We start from the raw sequence: 22,631 nt of genomic DNA on the forward strand, positions 1-22,631 counted from the left end.
CGCCAAGGTTAACTAGTGGATAATATTGTTCACATAAGTAAACTCGAACTATTGATTTTTTTTTCGTATTAGATTAATAAATGCAAACGTTACGCACAGAAATACTTATTACTGTTATTAAATTATTCGCAATGCAATAACAGACATGTCCTTGTTAACAATATTTCCTCTTAACGAACTGCAGGATTTATGGATAGCAAGTAGAGAATCTGCAGAACTGTTAAGCGAGAAAAATGCGACAAGCTTGCTTTTAGGAGAAAATATGACGTGAGTTTTTTTTTTTTTTTTTACTCTTTTAAATCTCAAATGAAAAAACGTTAGGAATAAAGTCCTCTGTTGAAATGAACATAATAACAGCAGTACTTCTTAATCGCTTTTCATGCCATATAATTTTAATGTCACTTTAATTATGTTATATATATATATATATATATATATATATATATTTATTTATTTATTTATTTATTTATTTATTTATGTGAGTATAATTATTCCAACGATATACTGTATATGTGTGTATTACAATACTCCCACCCACAATGGGCCTGAAAAATTAAGTAATAAAATTCATTTACTATCCAAAGACTTAAAGAGATATATCCTTGTGACAGTGAGATGAACCCTACAGCCATACCCCCCCCCCCACACACACACTTTGCCATCAAGGGAAGGAAAAGAATGGCTACCCACATAGCCACAAGGTAAATATAAATATATCTTAACCAGTCTAATTATCTCTTCCTTGCGCAGAAGAGGTGTTATCCCCATGAGGGGATTACTGGCAAAATGCATCTCATATATATATATATTTCTACATATATATATATGAGGGGGGGGGTGAAAACTTCTGATAAACGCCTAGAACAAAAATGATATTAAGGCAGCTGATATAATCATATGAAAGAACATATCTTAAAACTCTTAATCCACATGTTTTGTCAAATTGTAATAATTTGTTATTTTTCTTTTAGGATATACAAGAAGACATGTCAGGGGTTCTGAAGAAATTTGAAGACACAGAGGTGCAGGCCGTCATCGAGTTTTTCATGCTGCAAGATAAGTCTGCAACTGAGATTCACCAAACTTTGTGTGAGACTTTAGGGAACTGTGTCTCAGCATATCCAACAGTTGTCAGCTGGGTGGCCAAGTTTAAAACGGGGCATCTTGAGACAGCAGATGCCCCCTGCTCAGGAAGACCTTCCACAGCAATCACACCTGAAAACATCGATGTAGGTACATGCCATGATCCTTGATGATAGACCAATACTAGTCAAAAACATTGCAAACACTGGGAAATATCCAGGGAATGAGTTGGGATTGTTATCCACCAACATCTGGACATGCAGAAACTCTCAGAGAAGTGGGTCCTCAAATGTTTGAATGGTGACCAAAGAGCAAGAGAGAGAGAGAGAAAGCATGTGCTGTCATCTCAAGGGATTTTTGGTCATTCTGAGAAATCAGGTGCAAATTTTTTGGCTTGTATTGTGACTGTTGATGAAACATGGCTTTATCACTAGGACCCAGAGACCAAACACAGTCAATGGAATGGAAACACAAAGTTTCTCTATGGCCAAAGAAGTTCCGAACACAAAAGTCAACAGGGAAGGTTCTTTGCCATTGTCATTTGGGATATGATTGATGTAATCCTTACCAATTACCTCAAAAAAAGGTGAAACTGTTACAGCAGCAGTTTATGCAACAGCTCTGCAGGATTTGAAAGAGTACTGAAGGGAAAAGTCACAGGAAACTGTGCATAGGCATGTTGCTTTTGCAAAAAAACAAACTTACTCACACTGCTCACGAAACACAACAGACAATACACAACTTAGGCTTTCAATGTCTGCCTCACCCACCCTATTTGCCAGACCTGGATCTGTTCGACTATTTCCAAATTTAAAGAAACACTTGAAAGGACAAAATTTGCACAGTTGATGAAGTCATATCTGCAGCTGAGGACTGGTTTGTGCAACAATGGAAAGACTTTTTTCTCAGAGGATTACAGATGATGCAGCAGCATTGTAACAAGTGTATAACACTTCGTGGGGAATATGTAAAATAATGTGTAAGTTACATGGTTCTACCTCAAATCCTTCATGGTGTTTATTACAACTTTTTTTTTTTTGGCACACCCTCATAGAAAACATCATTTATTGATAGAGTAACACTGTTTCATGGAAACGCTTTCACATTTTGGTATTATTATTAAGAGACACTTCCAGGGATCAGGGATTCATAGTCTGTATTCTACAATCCTGATATTTTTAACACTCTCCTTTGCACACTCTCTCCACTGTATCAGAGTCATAATGGAAACCAGGAGACCATGCCTACACACTGTATATCTATATGGTGTGTATTGTATACAGTATATGTGTATTATAAAGAAGCAAAATGACATCCTTATCTTTACATAGGAATATCTATGAAGTTCAAATAGTCATCATGGGAGGTTCACGCTGACTATTATTCACAATACCAATCATGTTTGAAGTCATTTGCTGATAAAGCACTTGTGACCAACTCTTACAACCCATTCCATTCATTCACAACTCTCCAAGCAAAAAGTCCTCATGCCTTTGCTAATCACACTCGAATGCAATTTTTAGGGGTGACTCCTTGTTCTCTGCCTTCATGTCCATATACTGAAAAATTCTTCTGCATAATAAGAGGAAAAAACAAGGAAACTGCATTTTATTATCCTGATAATTTGTATGTTTTATCATATTGCTTTTCTGCTTATCAGCCAATTTTTGTAACCCACAAACCTTGACACTATTGTCAGGGTACAGCATTCCATTGACCTATAATGTTCTTGGTCACTCGTCTCTTGATTTTCTCCTCCACTTTTCCATCTCCAAGAAACACAGACAACAACATCTGTGCTCATTTATCCAAATGTGCCATAATCAATGCTTTAGAGCAAGGTTTAGCAAACTTATTTTTCCCGTGGCCCAGTTATTTTAATACTTCATCTTCATGACCCACTAAACTTTTTATGGCCAATAGGTAAAATGAAACGGATTTGAAAAAATACGCTCTCTCTCGATGCTTAACTCAAACTGAACAAGCAGAGTGAGTACATGGTGGGTGAGCAAAACAAATGCCAGACCACCAAATGATTCAGCTGGTGGCACGGTTGCTGCTGTGCCACCAGCTCAATCTCTATTAGTTGAGCTACTTTACCTCGCCATTAGTTGAGTTACTTTACCACGGACAAAGAGACTGTGAAATGACGTGTTTTTCATCTCTATTAATTAAATTGTTTATTCATTCAGATGAAAAACCATGATTTGGCTGTGGTACAAGCCTATGCACCTAATCTGGAATCAGAATACTCTACCTTCCTAGAGGAAGTGGATGCTACTTTTGACAGGGTGGCAGACATGGAATCAGTCCTGCTAATGGGTGACTTCAATGCACATGTTGGAACAGATGACCAGACATGGAGGGGTGTGGTTGGGAGGTACGGCACCCCTGACCTTAACGCAAATGAGTTGAAATTATTGGACTTCTGCTGTACTAACAGCTTGTCCATAATGAATACCTTCTTCCAGCACCAAGAAGTCCATAAATATACCTGGTACAGGGATATTTATGGACTAGAACAAAGGTCTCTGATTGACTTCTTTATAGTCTCAGCAGACTTATTTTCCTCAGTGTTGGACGTTCGTGTGAGAACTGTCAACTGACCACCACCTTGTTGTGTGCACTCTATGGCTTCAGAAACCAGATGCTACCATCAACACTGGTAGGCCTAAGCAGCTATACTGCGAGAAATGGGAGGCATTGGAAAATGAGGTTGTGAGGAAGAATTTTGCAGATGACATTTCCTCCAGGTTCAAAGAGATTCCCAAGCATACTGCAGATGTTGAGGAGAACAGCTGTCACTGCCTCTGCACTCTCATGCTGTGGCAGAAAGCGGCTCGGCATGGCAACGGGCAGTGAGAAAAGGACACCTTGGTGGAGCCAAGAATTCCAAAAAACTGTCCGTGCAAAAAAGGAGTCCTACCTAACATGGGTCAGGTCACCTGAGATGTGTTTGTGGTATGCTGAGGCATGAAAAGCTGCAGCTGAGGCAGTAAAGAAAACAGCAAAGCAGAAGGCTTGGGAATCCTTTGGAGAAAGATTAGACTCATCCTATGCAAATGCAAACAAAGTATTCTGGCGGACCATCCGCTGCCTTCGAGGGAGGAATTCGTGCACATCAAGGGCAATTAAGGCCTCTGATGGTGCACTTTTAACAACTGAAAAGGATATCCTCCGCAGATGGAGGGAATACTTTGAGAGCCTTCTTAACCCAGGTGGCCCAGCAGTTGTGGACATCCAAGAGGTGCAGATCGAGTCAATGACTAGTCTCACAGCAGGAGAGGTCCATTTAGCAATAAAATCACTAAAATCGGGCAAGGCTGCTGGCGATGATGAAATTCGGCTCAAAATGCTAAAAGCCTTCAATCGAGATGGTGTTCTCTGACTGACTCGAGTGTGTCAGGCTGCTTGGATATCTGGGTGAGCACCAAAGCAATGGCAGACAGGAATAATAATACCAGTCTTCAAGAAGGGAGACCAGAAGGATTGCAGTAACTATCGTGGCATCTCTCTGCTCAGCCTGCCTGGGAAAGTGTATGCTATGCTAGGTGCTTTGGAAAGACAGTTCAGGAGCATAGTTGAGTCAAAGTTCCAAGAAGAACAATGTGGCTTTTGGCCTGGTAGAAGCACAACTGATCAAATCTTCACTTTAAGGCAAGTCTTTGAGAAATCTTGGGAATATGCCAAGAATGTCTACACATGTTTTGTGGCCTTGGAGAAGGAATATGACCGGGTTCCTCGGGATAAGCTTTGGCAAGTAGTACAGGAATATGGAGTGGATGGCCAACTATTAGCTGCCATCAAGTCCCAGTATGAATGCCCAGAGTTTTGTGTCAGGGTAAACAGCACAAAGTCTGAACCTTTCACAGTCTCCGTTGGCCTCTGCCTAGGGTGTGTTCTGTCACCCCTCCTTTTCATAATATTTATGGACTGGATTGATAGGCATAGACAAGGCAGTGAGTGTGTCAGAATTGGAAGATGTAGCATTGGATGTCTGCTTTTTTGCAGATGACCTAGTTCTGCTTAGCTTTTCCACAGATGACCTCCAGCGGACCGTGGATAGGTTTGTAGCTGTTTGTGCAGACGCCAGAATAAAGGTCAGTGTGGCCAAAACTGAAACATTTGTGGTCTCAAGACAACCATCCCAGTGTACTCTACATGTAAGTGGAGTCCCAATGAGGCAGGTGGAGAAGTTTAAATACCTTGGGTCCATATTCACGAATGATGGAAAATGGGACGTAGAGCTAGATACTCGAATTGGCTTAGCAAGCTCAATATTGCGGGAGCTTGGCCGTTCAGTAGTATTGAAGCGGGAGTTAAGCCAGAAGGCAAAGCTGACTGTCTTCAATACAGTCTATGTCACCATCCTCACGTATGGTCATGAGAGTTGGGTAATGACCGAAAGAATGCGGACACGAATCCAAGCGGCTGAAATGAGGTTCCTTCGAGGGGTTGCGGGGCTGACAAGACTCGACAGAGTCAGAAGCTCTGCAATTCGGGAAACCCTCAATACTCAACTGCTGCTTCTCCGTGTTGAGAGATCACAGTTACGTTGGTACAGGCACCTGGTCAGAATGCCACAAGAGAGGCTCCCTCAGCAGACCCTCTCTGCCAAGCCAGAGGGTGAGAGGCCATGTGGAAGGCCAAGGACTCGCTGGATAGATTATATCCAAAACCTTGAGTGGATACGTTTGGGAATCCCACCAGAACACCTGAGCTTGGTGGCAGAGGATCGTGACCATTGGAAGTTCCTCTTGCAGCTGTTGCCCCCACAACCCAATTAGGAAAGGTGGGCTTTGAAGATGTATGTATGTATTCATTAGTCCTGATTAAGCGCTATTTACTTATATTTTAGAGTTTCGTGAAAAAAAATAAAACCCAAAAATGAAACACCTAGGTTTTCAAGAGTTTTTTTAGGCGACCCGGCATTTAGCTTTCGTGACTCAGTGCCAGGTCATGACCCACCATTTGAGAAACGCTGATCTAGAGAGTTAATAATCTTTTTATCTGTGTTTGCCGTAGCTTCAACACTAGCTGATTCTGTGAGCTGTTTTGGCTACTTTTCCAATATATTCTCTAAAATTCAAATTCTTGTACACTACCTCCAAATCTCTAGCTTCATCAGTTTCCTGTAGCTCAGATCCATTAATATAGAATATGGCTTGTAATTTTTTCGTCCCATCTGCCTCCCACCCAGCTCACTGCATAAACTAGTTTATGCGGTAACTTTATACTTTACCACATAAACCAGAAATCAGTATTGTTTTTGTACTGTTAATCAAAATAGGCTGACAGTCATCCTATAGGACCTCTGCACCCCATTTGTTAACTGTTTCCCCCCTACCCATTATCTCTGTCCAACAAATTGGATATTTCTTCTCAAATCATTTGCTATATCATTAATATACAAATTAAATAGCAGCAACCTAAGTACAGTATCTACAATACACTGCTAGTCACCGCCCTACTCCTCTATATACTGTATATACAGTTATCCTCTTATCCATCTCCATTTCCTCCAATTTATATAACATAATTCCATGAGGTGTCTGTAGCTAAGCAGTAAAATCTGTATTGCTACCCTTCCAAATATTGTCTGTCCAAATTGATTATAAAAATGTTCCTTTTACTTGGGGATGAAAGAATACAATAAGCAATATGTTAGTATGTGATCATTGTGATCATATATCAGAAAAAATAAAAAGGATGGTTCAAAACTTGTAATTCTTAGGTATGTAACTCTCCACAATCATTAAGAAATGAATAATTATTAACTAATCATATTAAACATAGTAATGGCTGGCCTGGTTTGCCAAGTGGTTAATGTACCCACTCTCCAACTAGCAGGCTGCACATTTGAATCCTGCTGAGCATGGATGTTTGTTATTGTCTTTAGGTCGGAGATGAATTTCATCGTCCTGTGTGAGACCACTGCTTTGCTTATTAGAGTCTTGAAGTGGCTTGAAAAAGTTCCATGTTTGGTCTGTAGAGCAGGATATCCAGGCTATGCTCCAAAAAAATAATTAATTGATAAAAATAGAAAAAAAAGTCCTTAGCCTGTCCACAGTACAAAATATATTAGAAGTTTGCAAATAACCTTTTATGGTAGGAGCAACATAAAAAAATATTAATAAAGAAAAACATAGTAATTCTATCCAGTTTGTTATATTATTATATTCTCCGTGAGTCTCTGGGCTCACTGCAGGAGGCTATGTCACACTGTGTAATCCACACCAGAATGTATGTTTGTTTATTTTGTGTTCTCTGCATGCTTTGCTAGTTAAAATCCAGTTTTTGAAGAGAAAAAGTCAACTCTCTATTCTATATAAGGTTGCTTAACTCAACTTCCTTTAAAAAAATTCTCCCATCATGACTAGAATTAGATCCAGCTCTTTTCTAACCAATGTCATATAGTTCAGGAAAATGTTGTAAGGATTTCTGGAATTATGTAATAGAAAATAAGTGATCAGTTTCCTTGAAGAATGAAGATATTTTATTTCAGATAGCTTTTTTTTCCTGATTGTCTATTGGCTTTCTTAAACTTCATAATTCTCTCCATGAAGATTGAAACGGTTGGCTCACTTCCATTTTTCAATATTTTGGTAGTTGTAGCTAAGCCATATTCTCATTCTACCTCAGCCAAATGGACTTGGTTAACCCCTTTGTCACCCCCCCCCCAACATATTCAAAGCCGCCTTCTCCAATGTTGTTGGAAATTCCATCTTCTATTACATTTCATCAGAGAATCTTGTGAAACTATAAACTGCTCAGGCCAGAGTTTTAGCATATGGATTAAGAGTTGTGACATAGTAACAATTATTGGACACGTGTATTCACAAGAATAAAGAATAATAATTTTTATTATTGCAAATATTCTGCCAGAAATTAAAGGATCAGCATAATCACAAGTGAAGCTAGAACAAAGAACATTAATCCTATTTACAGAGCTGAGCCATAAGTCTGAGTGTCACCATACAGATGGTTAAAAAGTAAAATGAAATTCCAATTAAAGTTAAAACCAAATTAAAAGAATTTTGAAATACAACAAATAAATTAAGATAAATAAAATGATTGAATGACACAGCATAATATTTAAAAAAAAGAAAAGAAAATGGGGGGATGAAAAAGAAGGGAAGCATTTGATTGCTTACCATTTATGAGGATGAGACTCTCCCAAATCAAATGGTAGATGGTTCCCTGTCTTCAAGCTTCACCACCAATGCTGGATTACCTCAAGGGTTTGTCCTATCACCTACTCTCTTTCTCCTGTACATAAATGACCTACTCACAATAACCACTAATCCCATTGCAGATGATAGTACTCTCCACTCATCCTACTCATTTGACAAACCATGCAGTACTGTGACATCCCAGGCTACAAGATCATCTACAACTAGTGCCTTAAAGATTGATCTGCATTGGGGCAAGGACAACCTTGTTATGTTCGATGCCATCAAAACAGTCATGTTTTTTCATGCAAAAGAGATCCCAGCTCACTTACTGATAACCTTAGTAATACATAATATGTAATATATACGCCTCCGTAGCGCAATTGGAAGAACGACGGTACATTGCGCCCTTCGATTGGAATAGGCCTAAGTTCGATTCTCGTCGCGATGGGAGGAATCTTTATCTGGTCGATTTCAATGGATGGTGAGTTAGCCGATCTCATACGGAGGTAGCAGGGTTTTTCATCCCGCATACATACAAATCGGCCCTTCAGAACACACGCAATTTACAGACAAAAATTACTAGTTGTGGTGGTGTTGGAGGTGGGCGGTAGATGGCGTTGATTCGTAGTAGAGGTAAGGTGTAGAGACAGTTGAAGATGTCCTCCTGCGATGAGTCTTCGGACTCCTTGGAGGTATCAGGAATAATAATAATAATAAATCACCAGACAAAGTCAGATCTCTTTGCTTGGACTAATGTTTACATCCCGTCTCTCCTGGCATAAACACATCACATCAATAGTCTCCTCAGTATCCAATAAACTTTCATTCTCCTTCATTTGAGAGCCTATTTTACACCCAGCCAACTCTTCACTCTATACAAATCCCAAATCCATCCATGATTAGAATATTGCTCTCATGTTTGGGGTAGTGCACATAAAACAGGTGCAGTGTTTTAGCACTATGTCTATTCTACAGGCACTTTCATGGTCACCGTTCCAGTAAATTAGCAGCCATCATTCCTCCAGTTGCACGTGTTAATACAAGAGCTGCAGCTGCCTGTCCAGCATCCCTTTACTGCACAACTGTAAGCACACTGAATCTGCTTCTATTCATCCTGTTGTATTCTGTCCTCTGGAACAGCCTTTCTCAAAAAGTATTCACAAACCACAACCTGCTACTCTTCAAAAAGAAAAAACTTAGTTGCATACTCTGACTCATTTCATTTCATAGGTGGCATAGTTTTTGGAATAGTTGAATAGTTCTATTGCATTGTCAATTACATAAATGTCACTTTTCTGGCTTCTTACTTTTTTCAAGTTTTGCATAGAAGATTTACATCCTTTTTTTTAATGCATCCTTTGATTTTTTTTTTCCCCAGGCAGCAGCCAGAAGAATATTGGCCAATCTAGATACAAAAAAAAAAAAAAGAGGAAAAAAAATCTCTATTTCTGATGGCATTTCTGTGATTATTCTTAATTAAGGATTATTTAAGGGAGACGGCAAATTGTAGCAGAGTAGTGTGCTTTCATACATTGAGTCTCCTTGAGGTGTCATGTAATAATAATATTCTTCTATTCCACTGGTATTTGTTCTATAACTTGAAAATTAGCTCATATGTAGTTGCTTGTAGTAGAAGAATTAAGTAGGAGGAAAGAAGATTAGAGTGTGTAGTGGAGTGGAGCAGAATGTCCTCTTTCAGATGAGTCCTTGGAGATGTCATGTAATAATAATATCTTATCTATTCCTAAAAAGGTGACAGATCTTTACCATCAGATGATTGTCCAGTCACTCTCATGTCACTTCTTTCTAAACTAATGGAGAAATACATGAATAGGTCAGATTTTACACTATCTGAAACTTCTCAACTAATAAAAGATTGCCATTATGGATTCTGTCACTGTTGATTAACAGAGAATCTTCAGTATATCATCTATCTATGGATAAATGGCATAGGAAAAGCTTGAAGAAACTCAAGAAGTTGCTTATGATAATCTGTAATATTCAGTAGGATTGGCACAAAAGCTCATTAAATAAATTCTCATCTTACTGTCTGTAATTGGGTGGATAGCTTTCTCTCTGATTACACATTGTTTGGAGTGTGTGTGTGGGGAGGGGGGGGGGTACCTTATTATCTTTGATGCTAGTGAAACATAGTCCTGTCTTATTTCTTGCAAAAAAACTTTTTAAAAGTCTTAGTTTTGACACTACCATATTTCTAAACAAAATAAGATTTCTCTTCTAGGGATAACTGTAATCTCTAATCTTTCTTGGCAAAAAACATATTACAGCATCCAGGAAATTAGGATTTCTTCTTTCACTTTGCTGGCCTGGTTAGCATGTGTCCGCTCTCCAGCCAAGGGGCTGTGCGTTCGAATCCCACCATGGGCATGGATCTTTGTGATTGTCCTACAAACTTTGTGTGGAAAGGGAATCTGCGACCCTACCACTTATTCTAGCATCATTGCCAAAACTATGTGAGGTATGCCGTCTACGGATGTCAAATGTAAAAAAAAAATCTTTCACTTCAGACATTACTTTAGCTTCTTTACATCCACTGGTGGATATAGACCTCTCCCATAAATTAAATTTTTATTCGTTTCTGTCCTTGGCTAATGTCCACCATCTTATGTCAAACCTTTATAAATCTTCCCTCCATCTTGTTCTTTTCTGACATTTTCTTCTTATGATATCCACTCAGTGCTTAATTTTGACCATCTTTCATCTGTTAATGGTAATATGGCCAGTACCTCTCTATTTACTTGCATTACAATACTTCACTCCAGTCATCTTTCTATTATTTATAATTCTGTTCCTGTTTTGTTATGTGAAGTGTTCTTCTCTCCGAGGCTGTTTGGGCTATATGCATCCTCTCTTTCTGTTTTTCAGTCATTACCCATGTCTGGGTGGGGGAAAGGGGCCCTGTTCCCACCCAAAAAGAAAATGAAAAAAAAAATTAGAAAATTTTCCAAAATCTTTTTCTAATTAAAATTAATTTTTTATTTATGTTGTGCATTGTCTTCTATTTCTATACTACTTATGAATTAGCATCACAGAAGGTGGGAATACCGTATAGCTCTCAGGAATCATGGCCGCTGTGAACGCAAGGCGAATGAAGTAATGCTCCTGAAGACAGTTCGCTACTTCATTTGTCCGAGCTGAGCCAGAAGAAACCAAAATTGCTTTGTTTCCTAAGTGTGATTTGTCTATTTATTTATCTCATTTGTCCTTAAAGCTAACTTATTGTCCCAGGTAAACATAATATTCCACAATAAGATTATCTGCTAATTTTAGTTCAACTCGATCTGAATTTGTCATAAATTCTGTTTCAGCTATGTTAATCTTTAAATCTTTTTTTTTTCCCCTGCTTTTTCTGTAAAGATCATTTATTATTTTCTAAGCTTCTTTATTTTTTGCTAGCAGAACAATGTCATCTGCTAAATGATTTCATCTATTGATGTCTGATCTGATTTTCCCTTTCAGTCGTTTCCGACCATAGGTGACTTTGTAGGTATTGCCCACTAAGTATTCCAGGTGAGATTTTTACAGGGTAGTCACCAAGCTTTCCCCAACTCCCAATTTTATCGGGCTCGGTACCGGCATATGGCTGGGACGTATTCATGGCTGTAATCCATGTGTGGTCACGGGGCCAGTTTGCCTGTTCTAGAGGGGGGGAAAACCAGAGTTTCCAGGTCCCCTACCGTAGGTGAGTTAGCCAGTCTCCGTATGAGACCTGCTAACTCACTTTTTGGTCGAAAGAGACCAGATAAAGGTTCCTCACATCACTGACAGGAATTGAACCCAGGTCTTTCCGACCAAAGGGCTTCGTCTATACTGACTGAGCTATGGAGGCTCTTCTATTGATGTTAATTCCATATTTTCCTATCATACATTCCTAAAGACTTCTTCTAAATGTAGCAGAAAACAGTTTAGCTGATATCAGATTTCCTTGCCTCATTCCTCTCTTAATGCTGAATTCCTTTCTCTTCATGAATTCTGCTCTTATATTGGGGTGGTGTCCTTAAGAACTCCTAAAAATCCTTGACTTAGTGCAGAAAAAAAAGTAGTTAAATTGGTTTCTACATTTCCTCTTTCACAAAGGTATTGGTTCAGATTCCATGCATTTTCTTCATGATTACTGTTCATTAGCATTGATATCAGTAATTCTTCCACTCGCTTCTAAATCTGTTAAGGGGGACATATTGCAAAGGTGGTGAAGGTAACACAGAGGATTGCTGCAATAATGAGAAGGACACTGACCTGCAGAGATAAAAGGGTTATCATTCCGTTGTATAAGTCTCTGATCAGACCACACTTAGACTATTGTTCTCAGATTTGGTCCCCAGGATTTGAAGGGGATAAATTAACTGTGGAAAGGGTACAAAGGCAGATAACAAAGATGGTTTCAGGACTGTACCATGTTAGTTATGAGGATCAGCTGAGGGAATGTGGACTGCAGAGTTTGGTGAATAGAAGAAAGAGAGGTGATATGATTGAGACTTTTAAACTGTTGAGAGGTGGTTACAGGATTCACACTGGGGAATTCTTTCGCTTGGTTGAACAGTGGGAAGGAGTGATGACAAGAGGCCATCCCTGGAAGTTACAAAAGGAAACTGTTTGCAAGAGGGTGGGGAGTGGTTTCTTTGCATGAAGGGTGGTTGAACCATGGAATGCATTGCCTGATGGAGTGGTGAGAGCGAGAACGGTAAATGAGTTTGAGTAGTGGTATGATAGACTTTGTGTTTCTCAAGGGGGGGGGGGACCTCCCCTCGATGAGTCTTGACAGACTTTGTGTTTCTTCGGAAGGACCTCCCACGATGAGTCTTTTGACTCCATGGAGGACCCTGAATAATAATAATAATATTTAGTCACACTCCTTTATAGTTCATCTCCAGACTTGCAGAAAAAAATTTTCTTCCTCTTTCTTTTTATTACTCCTTCTATTCCTGTATTGGACAAAACTTCTAGAATATTTGCTTCTACAGTTCAAAATTCTGATATTCTTGTTAATTTCCATACTAGCAATTCTTAATGTTGCCTTATTTCTTGAGGAAGGGGGGTATTAGTATTATTTGTTAAACTGTTAACCACTGAATCAACCTTGACCTGTATACATCATTAATTACATGGATGTGAAGTGTCCATTGATGTTAATATAACCTTTGGATACTATAGAAATAATACAGAGCTTATATTTTTGATATACTTTATCCTTGTGACCGATTGAATGGTCAAATCTCTAGACAAGAATATTTCTACAGGATAATGTTTATGCCTATCTTTAATGGCATAAATATATCATAAGTATACCTGGGCATTCAAAAAAATTAAATTTCATCTGTTGCTCTAGGCCATTATCTTAAATAGCATCAATTAACTCATAGTTAGTTGTCAGTTAACTCCCACCCACAAACTTAATTAAAAAGAAAACACAAATTAGTATAGTGGGTGGGCTGAGAATTTTTGTTTTCTATTTTTTTTTTTATTGGGGGAGACACTACAGGGCATATCCCTGGGTTGTGAACCAGCAGGCAATTGCAATACCTGATCCATAGTGGGTGGCTGAAGGAACCATTAAGTTTTGTCAGATGAGTGTTGATGCACTGACTGAAAGCAAAACACAATTGAAATCTGGTGCAATATGGTAGTGCAAAGGAAAAGTACAACATGCTGACTCGGACATCACCTGAGGGGTTTAATCGATAAGTTAGCTATTGAAAGAAGTGCGATAAGATTAAAACTAACAAGACCAGCTCCGACCCAAGCAAATTTTTGAGTGTGGGCAAGATTTTTTTTTTTCCGCCCTTCAGTCGAAATTGTATATAGTGAATGAATAAATAATAATAATAAATAAATAAAATATTTTTGTTTATTATATAATGAGTACATAATTTTAACACAATTTATAAATATTATATAAATCACATTAAATATGACAAAACAAATATGAAAAATCTAAATTAAGAATTAACAGTTTTAATTATTTAAAAAAAAGAAACCTTTCTAGCCTTAATTTCAGCAAAAGACTTGAATGCTTCTTCTAGATCTAATGTCTCGGCTATATCTCCTTCAATAGATAAAGTGGCTAAGCCATCCACAATGCCCCAAGAGGGATTATCTCTCTTGGGACATTGTGGACCTCAAATAATTTTTAATAAGTCTTAATTTAGAAAAACTGCGCTCTGCACTTGCAACTGTAGTTGGGATTGTTACACATTAGGAAAAAGACTTATGCAGTTATTTGCACAAATATAATTTAATACTTCTTTGGGAGAATAATTATTTGATATCATCCGAGACAATATCTTTAATTCATCTAATAAATCTATTGCTGAAATATCTTTTTGATCACCATCAGATAGAACAGTTTCCAAGTCGAAACAAGCTTTTTTTACTGTATCATTATCAAATTTTAAGTTACCAATGTTAAAGAGAAACCTAAAAATTGATTCATATTTATTTAGCTGTTCAAATCTCTCAGTAATTGGTGTTATTGCTGAATCAAGAATTACATTAAAAAAAATTAATTTGAAACTGCCGCTCAATATTAGTAATTGATTCGTCAGGACATTCATAATCAAATTGAGTTTTTACATGTCGAGTTTGTGTGCTGTTGTTAGTTGGGAATTCAGCATTTAACCCAATATTTAGAGCAAAGTTATGTGCTTGCTGCTTAACTTTCAAAAAATTATTTTCGCTTCTGTATGACGTCAAGAATTTTTTCATGACATCTAATGATTTCAAGGCTTCCATAATATTGCAAGAGATATTTTGCAATTGTTTGCTAAATGCATTGACTTCATTTAGAATGTCATACCAAACAAATGTGCCAAATATAAACTTGAAAGAATTCATTTTTTTTGCTAACGAACTAGCTTCCAATTTTGTTTTAATGCCTTGTTGCCCAATTAAGCTGTCATCTTCTGTGATGAAAATTAAAGTTTCATGTATTTCTTTTACTTGATTTCTTATTGCTTTTACAGCTTCAACGCGACTTCCATATCTCGTCGTGCATGAAGGTTTTAGAGTAAAATTTCTTCTAGATCTAATGTCTCGGCTATTAATTTTTTGCTAACGAATTAGCTTCCAATTTTGTTTTAATGCCTTGTTGCTCAATTAAGCTGTCATCTTCTGTGATGAAAATTAAAGCTTCATGTATTTCTTTTACTTGATTTCTTATTGCTTTTACAGCTTCAACGCGACTTTCCCATCTTGTTGTGCATAAAGGTTTTAAAGTAAAATTTTGGATGTGGTTTTGAAGAACTTCCCATCAATGACTTGATAAAGAAAAGAAATTATAGATTGACTGAATAATGTCAAAAAATAAAACCGTATCTACATTGCAGCTTGCTGAATCGCTCAATACCAAGTTCAAGGAATGCATACAACACAGAACAAAAAATGCTCTAGGATTCCTTAAAAGTGCTTGTACCCCTGCATTCTTTACCTTCATATTTGACCGGTTGTCATATTCCTGACCACAAATATGTTAAATATTTAAGATTTTTTCTTCTAATAATTTTAAAATTACTTATTATTGTATTATTAATTTGAACTTATCAGAAATAAGAGTCAGCGAAAGAGGTGTTCCTGTGGAATCCCCCACTGAACGCTTCCTGTTGTATTATTAATTTTAATAAAATCTAGAAATCTTTCCTCTATTTGTATAATATCTTGGGTTTCTTCATTTTTTTCTTTATAGAAACATATCTTACAATTAAGGACATTTACTCCTGCCGTGAAATATCAGTGGTGCAATCAACAATTATTGAAAAATACTTAGCATTCATTATTTTAGATACAATTTTTTTTTTAAATTTCATTACTCGATATATTAATAATTTAATTTTGTATACATTTCCCTAAATAATGAACGTGAATTTCATTGTTTTTTTTGTGTTCTACATGTTTTTGTAATACACTCAAATTCGGCAAATAATTCAATCTGTTTCAAAAATTTTCCATTATTATTTATATATAGAGTATCTGAACTTCCTCTGGACGCTATGTTTTCTTTTGCAAGAAATTTAATAACTGATATTATACATTTTAAAACATGCATCCAGTGTTCTTGTTCTTTTTTGAGTAATTTTAGCTGATGTTGATCAATTGTAGTTTCATTTTTTTAAATGCTTTTCCAAATCAATCCATTTTTCAAAATTATTAAAATGTTCTTGAGATTTTTCGTAGCACTGAAGAACTTGGGACATATGTTTCCAATCGTTATTTCCTTCTGAAATTAAGTTCATAGTTCGAATATTAGAAAATAATTTGCAGCAGAAACAAAATACTGCATTTTTTTAACTTGAGTAAATTAACCAAGATCTTTTAATAGTTTCTCCGTTACTCAAAATCCTATTATAATGCGAACGTGGAAAAAAAAATCTCTTTTGATTCAGCAGGAGGACCTCATTTTACTAATATATCAATTATTGAATTGGACAAGTTTGGCCATAAAGTTGGATTGTCAAAAAGCTCATAATTTAGTGTTGAGGTATTTGTATTTGAAGTCGAAGCTATTGGATGTTTCTCAAGAGCCTGATTATCATCTATAGACAAATTCGAATTTTCAGATTCATTGTCAGTGGGGGATTCCACAGGAACATCTCTTTCGCTGACTCTTATTTCTGATAAGTTCAAAACTTTCCGCAATTGATTTTCTTCCTGAGCTCGAATAACTTTTCGTTCTGCTCGTCTTTTTCTCTATTGATGACCAGAAAGGGTTATCATTTTGTTTCTGTGGTCTGCCATTTTTGTCTGTTTCTGAAATCATAAAAAACGTTATTTTTTTTTTCATAAAGTATGGGCCCAAGACAAAGTAAAAAATTTAGAATTGAATCGTCATTTGCCAAGTCTAGCCCCTTTACACAATAATTTTTATCTGATTTTACTGCATTAAGAAAACAAATAAATTAGCAAAATAAAATTACCTTGTTTAATATTAACGTAATACTCCATATAGTAGTCAATGGGCATAATTTCAAATATATGCAAGAGCTCGTAAAGTAACAAGTTAAAAACAACATGGCTATAGCTACAAAGAAAATGAAATGAATAATTTATTTAAAAAATCATTACTAAGATAAATCACATATTTAACTACAAACTTACCTTCATAAATACAAGGTAACAAAATTCATTCAGCAAGCTAATAATATAATACACATTAATATAGGGATAGCAAACTGGCATGTAAGAAAATTTTGCAGATATGTGAACGATTTTTAATAATGATAATAATTATTATTATTATGAAAACCTTCATGGAGTCACAAACTCATCATGGGTGGTCCACTATTATACACATAGTTTATCATATGCCTTAACCTCACCACACCACACTTGTGTGAGCAAGGTTAGCACACCTTGCTCACACAAATTCCAAATCTCCTTATATCGCTTGCTTTCTTTACTTGCTCTTCCTTTTCTCTTTTCCTTTTGAGAAAAGTAGCTCCCGATAACATTTTCTCTGTCAAATTACTGATCTAAATGACAATAAATTTTGTATTGATAAATTATTCTTTTTCTATTAATTATTAATTTTGAGTTAATTTATTATTTTTAAGTTTTAAAACTTAAATCTTATTTAAAAAAATCGATTTAAAACAGTTGCCTTCTACGAGTTTTTACTATAAATAATTAATTTATACAATAATTTGATAATTAAAGGTAAACTATAATTATTGAGGGCAATGTAAGATGTAAAGTATGCTGCCACAAGCGATTTTGGCATTTTAGCAAAATGCGCCTCTGATTAATATGTTTATAATTTATAAACTATTATCTTTAAAATTTTATTTGTCTATCAAAAATAAATACACAATTAAAAACAAAGTCACTTAAACACAGAATACAATACACTCAATATGTTTCATTCAAAATTGAAATGACTGAAAAAAATAACGATACAAAATTAATAACAGAAAAAATTCATGTACAAAGATTATTTAATAGTATAATTTTCGCCTGTGTGTCAAATAATAAATAATCTTTGTACGTGAGTTTTTTCCGTTATTAATTTTGTATCGATATGTCTACTCACGGTATACCTCTTTTAAAACTTATTGAAAAAAATAAGTGCATATCATGCTGTTTCGTCTATCCAAATTTGATGGAGAATTTAAGAAAAAGAACAGCGTAATATACACCTATGTTTCAGACTAAATATTTGGATAGATCAGTGTTTCTGAAACTTCAGACATCTGTGTACCCCTTCTTTAATTTTCATTATTACCAAGTACCTTATCAAAATAATAATAATAAATAAAAATATATTTCATTGTAAATGTCAGTTTTATTTGAATTTAGATGTACATTTAAACAAAAAAAATGATTTATTTTTAATAGAACAAAATTTATAAAGATACTATACATTTTTACTTAATATAAATAATTTATCATCAATGAGAGGAGTGAAATTGCTTATTTCTATATCTGCTATATTGCTCTTTTGTGCATTTTATAAATCCAGTATTTAACGAATGATCCATACTTAAGAATTTGAAAGCTAAAAAAAAAACCGTATTTACTCGAATATAACTCGCACTTTTTTCCCAAAATTAAAGCTAAAAAATCGTGGTGCGAGATATATGCAGGGATTTTCGGAAACTAAAATTTTGAGAAAAAAAAAACTGAAAATGGGTATGACTTACCAAGAAACTTCTATTCTCCATCACTTCTTCTGTCCTTGAGAGCAGTTTTGTTGTGCTCAACGTCAAAATTATCTACCCAAATAGAGACATCTTTTTTCCCATTATATCAAGCAAAAATTATCAGTAATTTAAGACCTGAGATACATAATGAACAATCCTTGACAAATTACTAATGAAAAGTGAAGGATGTGCCGATTGTAGGCCAATAGAGAAAAAGCAACTATTAAGAAGTGCATATGATTGGTGCAGTATTAACAAAAGATCACGAGACCCAAACAAAAAGCAACAATTGAATGGAAATGCTAATTCTCTTAAACCGATTTCCATAATATCTGAAATACATTCACTATATATTTCTTAGTTTTAACACGTTCATGACGGGGTAGTGTTAAGCAAAACCTTATGTTGCATCGGCAACATGTGGTTTTGCTTGGGTATATATAGCAGTTTCTTTTGGAGGGGAGATGTAATTCATTAGTTAGTGTTTATATATTCCCAGTTGTCTGTAATTGCACTATTTGTTGAGAAATATATTACACAGTTTGCAGATGTCTGTGAACCTTACAATGCAATGAAGTGAAGAAGATGGTTAGAAAAGACATCAAAATGGCTAGAGGAACAATGTGAAGATATCAGTAAATATTATTATGAATATAGAACTAGAGAAGTATATATGAGATGACCAGAAACATCAACAATGAAATGGATCTCAAAGAAGAGAATCATAAAATATGGAATGGTTGATGAACACGGCATAAATAGGAGAGAGATGGACAAAATGCTGTGCAGAGTTAAATAAGACACAAGGAGATGTTGAAATCCAAAAAAAGTTAATTGATGAATTGAGGAAAATATCACCACCAGACACAGAGGGAAAAACAGATATACTGAGGGATGAGGTTTTAAAGGCACTAAAACATCTGAAAAACTAAAAGCCCTGGAAATGATGAGATCACTGGAGAAGTGCTGAAACATGGTGATGAGGTGATCATAGATGAACTATACTATTTTGTGTAACATGGCTTGGAACAAAGTTAAAGTGCCAAAAATATAATGGACATCAATTCTAATACCCATTCAAAAAAAAAAAAGGATTATAATTGTAAATTGTAAAAATTGTAAACAATAGATTATAAGGGGAATTTCAATTCAGTGTACAAGAATAAGTAATTCATGATTTGCAGATGACATAGTCATTGTTGAAGAAGATGAAGAGGAACTAGAAAGAATCAAAATGGACTGTAAAAACTATAGAATGATTGATCTAATGAGTCATGTGGGAAAATTACTTATAATGATATTAATGCAAAGAAGAATGCAACAAAATCTAAAAGATGAGCAAGCAGGATTTAGAAGAGATGGAAGTACTGTGCATCAAACATTAATGCTAAGATTAATTGTGGAAAAAACTCTATGTAAAAATAAAAATGTTTATACAGTCAAACTTTGTTGTAATAAGAATGAAAATAATGAGATTATGGCTCTAATGAGCAAAAATCTATAATGATTTTAATTTACACATGAACATACAAATGGCCACTTTTATAAAAAGCATACTACATGGATATACTGTACAAATTTTGGTAAATATGCAAACATTCTTAATTGTTCAGATAGTTCTTGAAATAGACAAAGATGAAAGGAGTAACTTGGCTTTATGACAACCTGCATTGGATTAAGTGCCACTTTATAACCCTAATCTTGTCCTTGGGGGACCATCTAACACAATCTCTCTCTCTCTCTCTCTCCCCCCCCCATCCCTCCTCCAGACCTGTAAGATTGTAAAATCAGTTAAAAATTAACCCTTCCATCAGAAACATGTCTACTAAAAGAATGGATCTCTCTGTTCACTAAAAAGTTGAAATTATTTGTGAGTTAGATCTTGGAGAGTGTGTGAAAAGTTTCCTTTGTCCTCTTCAACAGTATTGACATTGTGGAAGAATAAAGATGTTTACATATCGACACTGGAAAACAACATGACTGAAACAAAAAAAAAATTTAGAAAGTGCAAGTTTACAAATGATGATGAAGTTTAGCTTCAATGGTTCACTACACAAAGAAGTGTTTAATTCTCAGTCAATGATCCAATCTTGAAGACTCAAGTGTGGAAAAATTTGCTAAACAGTTTGGATGTAATGCTTTTGTATGTAACAATGGTTGGCTAGATCAATGGATTTCAGTTAGTCTTTTTAAACACTGACATTACATCATTATGTTTGTTTGTTTATTATTAATTAGTATTGTTTTTGAATTACAGAGAAATAAACTGTGTTTGCCATTAAATGTATAGTTTTAAAATTGTGGACAAATAAATTGTGTTTAATATTAAGCGTAATGTAGGAATTTTTTTCCACTTGGTTAGACTATAATCAATTTAGTTTAATCCTTTATCCAAGTGTAAGCAAACAAAGTTTGCACCTGAAGTATCTTCAGGACTGAGGCAAATCGTGGTAAAGGTGGACCAAGCTCTCATCACTACTTGACTTAGTATCTCCCATAATGCAAAGCACATCTCCTTGCAGACATGTATAATGTTATGCATTAAGGGAAGGGCCACTACCCAGACCAGTTTCTACCTTTATTGAATGTTCAAGTACAGGTCAAACTCCAAAAACACAGCATTGTGTTCCCTTCAGTAACAGGCTCGCCCTACCACTGAGAAGAACTCTCAGCGTTGGTTCTACCCCATGCCAGGCTCACCCCACCACCGAGCAGAGCTGCTCATATGTCATCTGAAGGGTAACAGCAACAGCTGTGCCTCAGTTAACTTCATGGGCTACAGCATTGCCACTCATTACCCCCCACCAGAACCTGCGTGACAGCAACAGCTGAGCCTCAGTTAAAAGTTCATGGGCTACAGCATTGCCATTCATCACCCAAGCTTCCAACCGGTTTCAACCTTTATTGAGGTCTTTTCAGTGGGTGCCAGACCCAGAGGTGATGATACTAAGGTGGAAACAATGGAGAAGTCATATTTACCTATACGAGTTGCCAAAAGGTGTCTCACCTTATTATTAAATTACTCTGGATTTAGAGAAAGATGTTGGAAGTTTTTTTCCACTTGGTTAGACTATAATAAATTTAGTTTAATCCTTTATCCAAGTGTAAGCAAACAAAGTTTGCACCTGAAGTATCTTTAGGATTATAGTCTAACCAAGTGGCAGGGGCATGCCAGTAGTGTCCAGCGCCTATGTGCAAAACTTTAGTTGGTGCCCCCATCCTCCCTGTCCAATAAAAAAACATTTTTTTTAAAGTATTTCCTCCTCTTTGGCACCTTTACTATCCTGGTGCCTGTGTACATTGCACACTGTGCCGGTGCACCCCTGCCAAGTGGGAAAAAACTTCCATCTTTCTCTAAATCCAGAGTAATTTAATAATAAGGTGAGACACCGTTTGGCAACTTGTATAGGTAAATATGAACTCCATTGCATTAGTATTACCACCTCTGGGTCTGGCTCCCACTGACGAGACCTCAATAAAGGTCGAAACCGATCTGGGTAGTGGCCCTTCCCTTAATGCATAGCATTATTCATGTCCGCAAGGAGATGTGCTTTGCATCAAGTAGTGATGAGAGCTTGGTTCACCTTTACCACGAGTTGCTTCAGTCCTGAAGATGCTTCAGGCACAAATTTTGTTTGCTTACACTTGGATAAAGGATTAAACTAAATTTATTATAAGTGTAATGTAATTTATACATGCATACCTATACAAATAATATCCAAGT

General features: G+C 36.0%; 1 protein-coding gene across 2 annotated transcripts in view; it reads left to right on the top strand.

Annotated features, from left to right (window-relative positions):
• The first annotated feature begins 7 nt into the window (after positions 1–7).
• LOC150104917 (ATPase SWSAP1-like) overlaps positions 8–22,631 on the top strand; it is a 125,850-nt gene continuing 103,226 nt past the window's right edge. For both annotated transcript variants that reach the window (XM_090396051.1, XM_090396052.1), the window contains exon 1: positions 8–267. In XM_090396051.1, the coding sequence (XP_090252177.1) occupies positions 146–267 (122 nt within the window). In that variant the 5' untranslated portion in view covers positions 8–145. The remainder of the gene's footprint in view (positions 268–22,631) is intronic.

Source organism: Typopeltis vanoorti, chromosome 7 (genome assembly GCF_054136105.1).
Source record: "Typopeltis vanoorti isolate ZY-2024b chromosome 7, IOZ_Tvanoo_1.0, whole genome shotgun sequence".
NCBI lineage: Eukaryota > Metazoa > Arthropoda > Arachnida > Uropygi > Thelyphonidae > Typopeltis > Typopeltis vanoorti.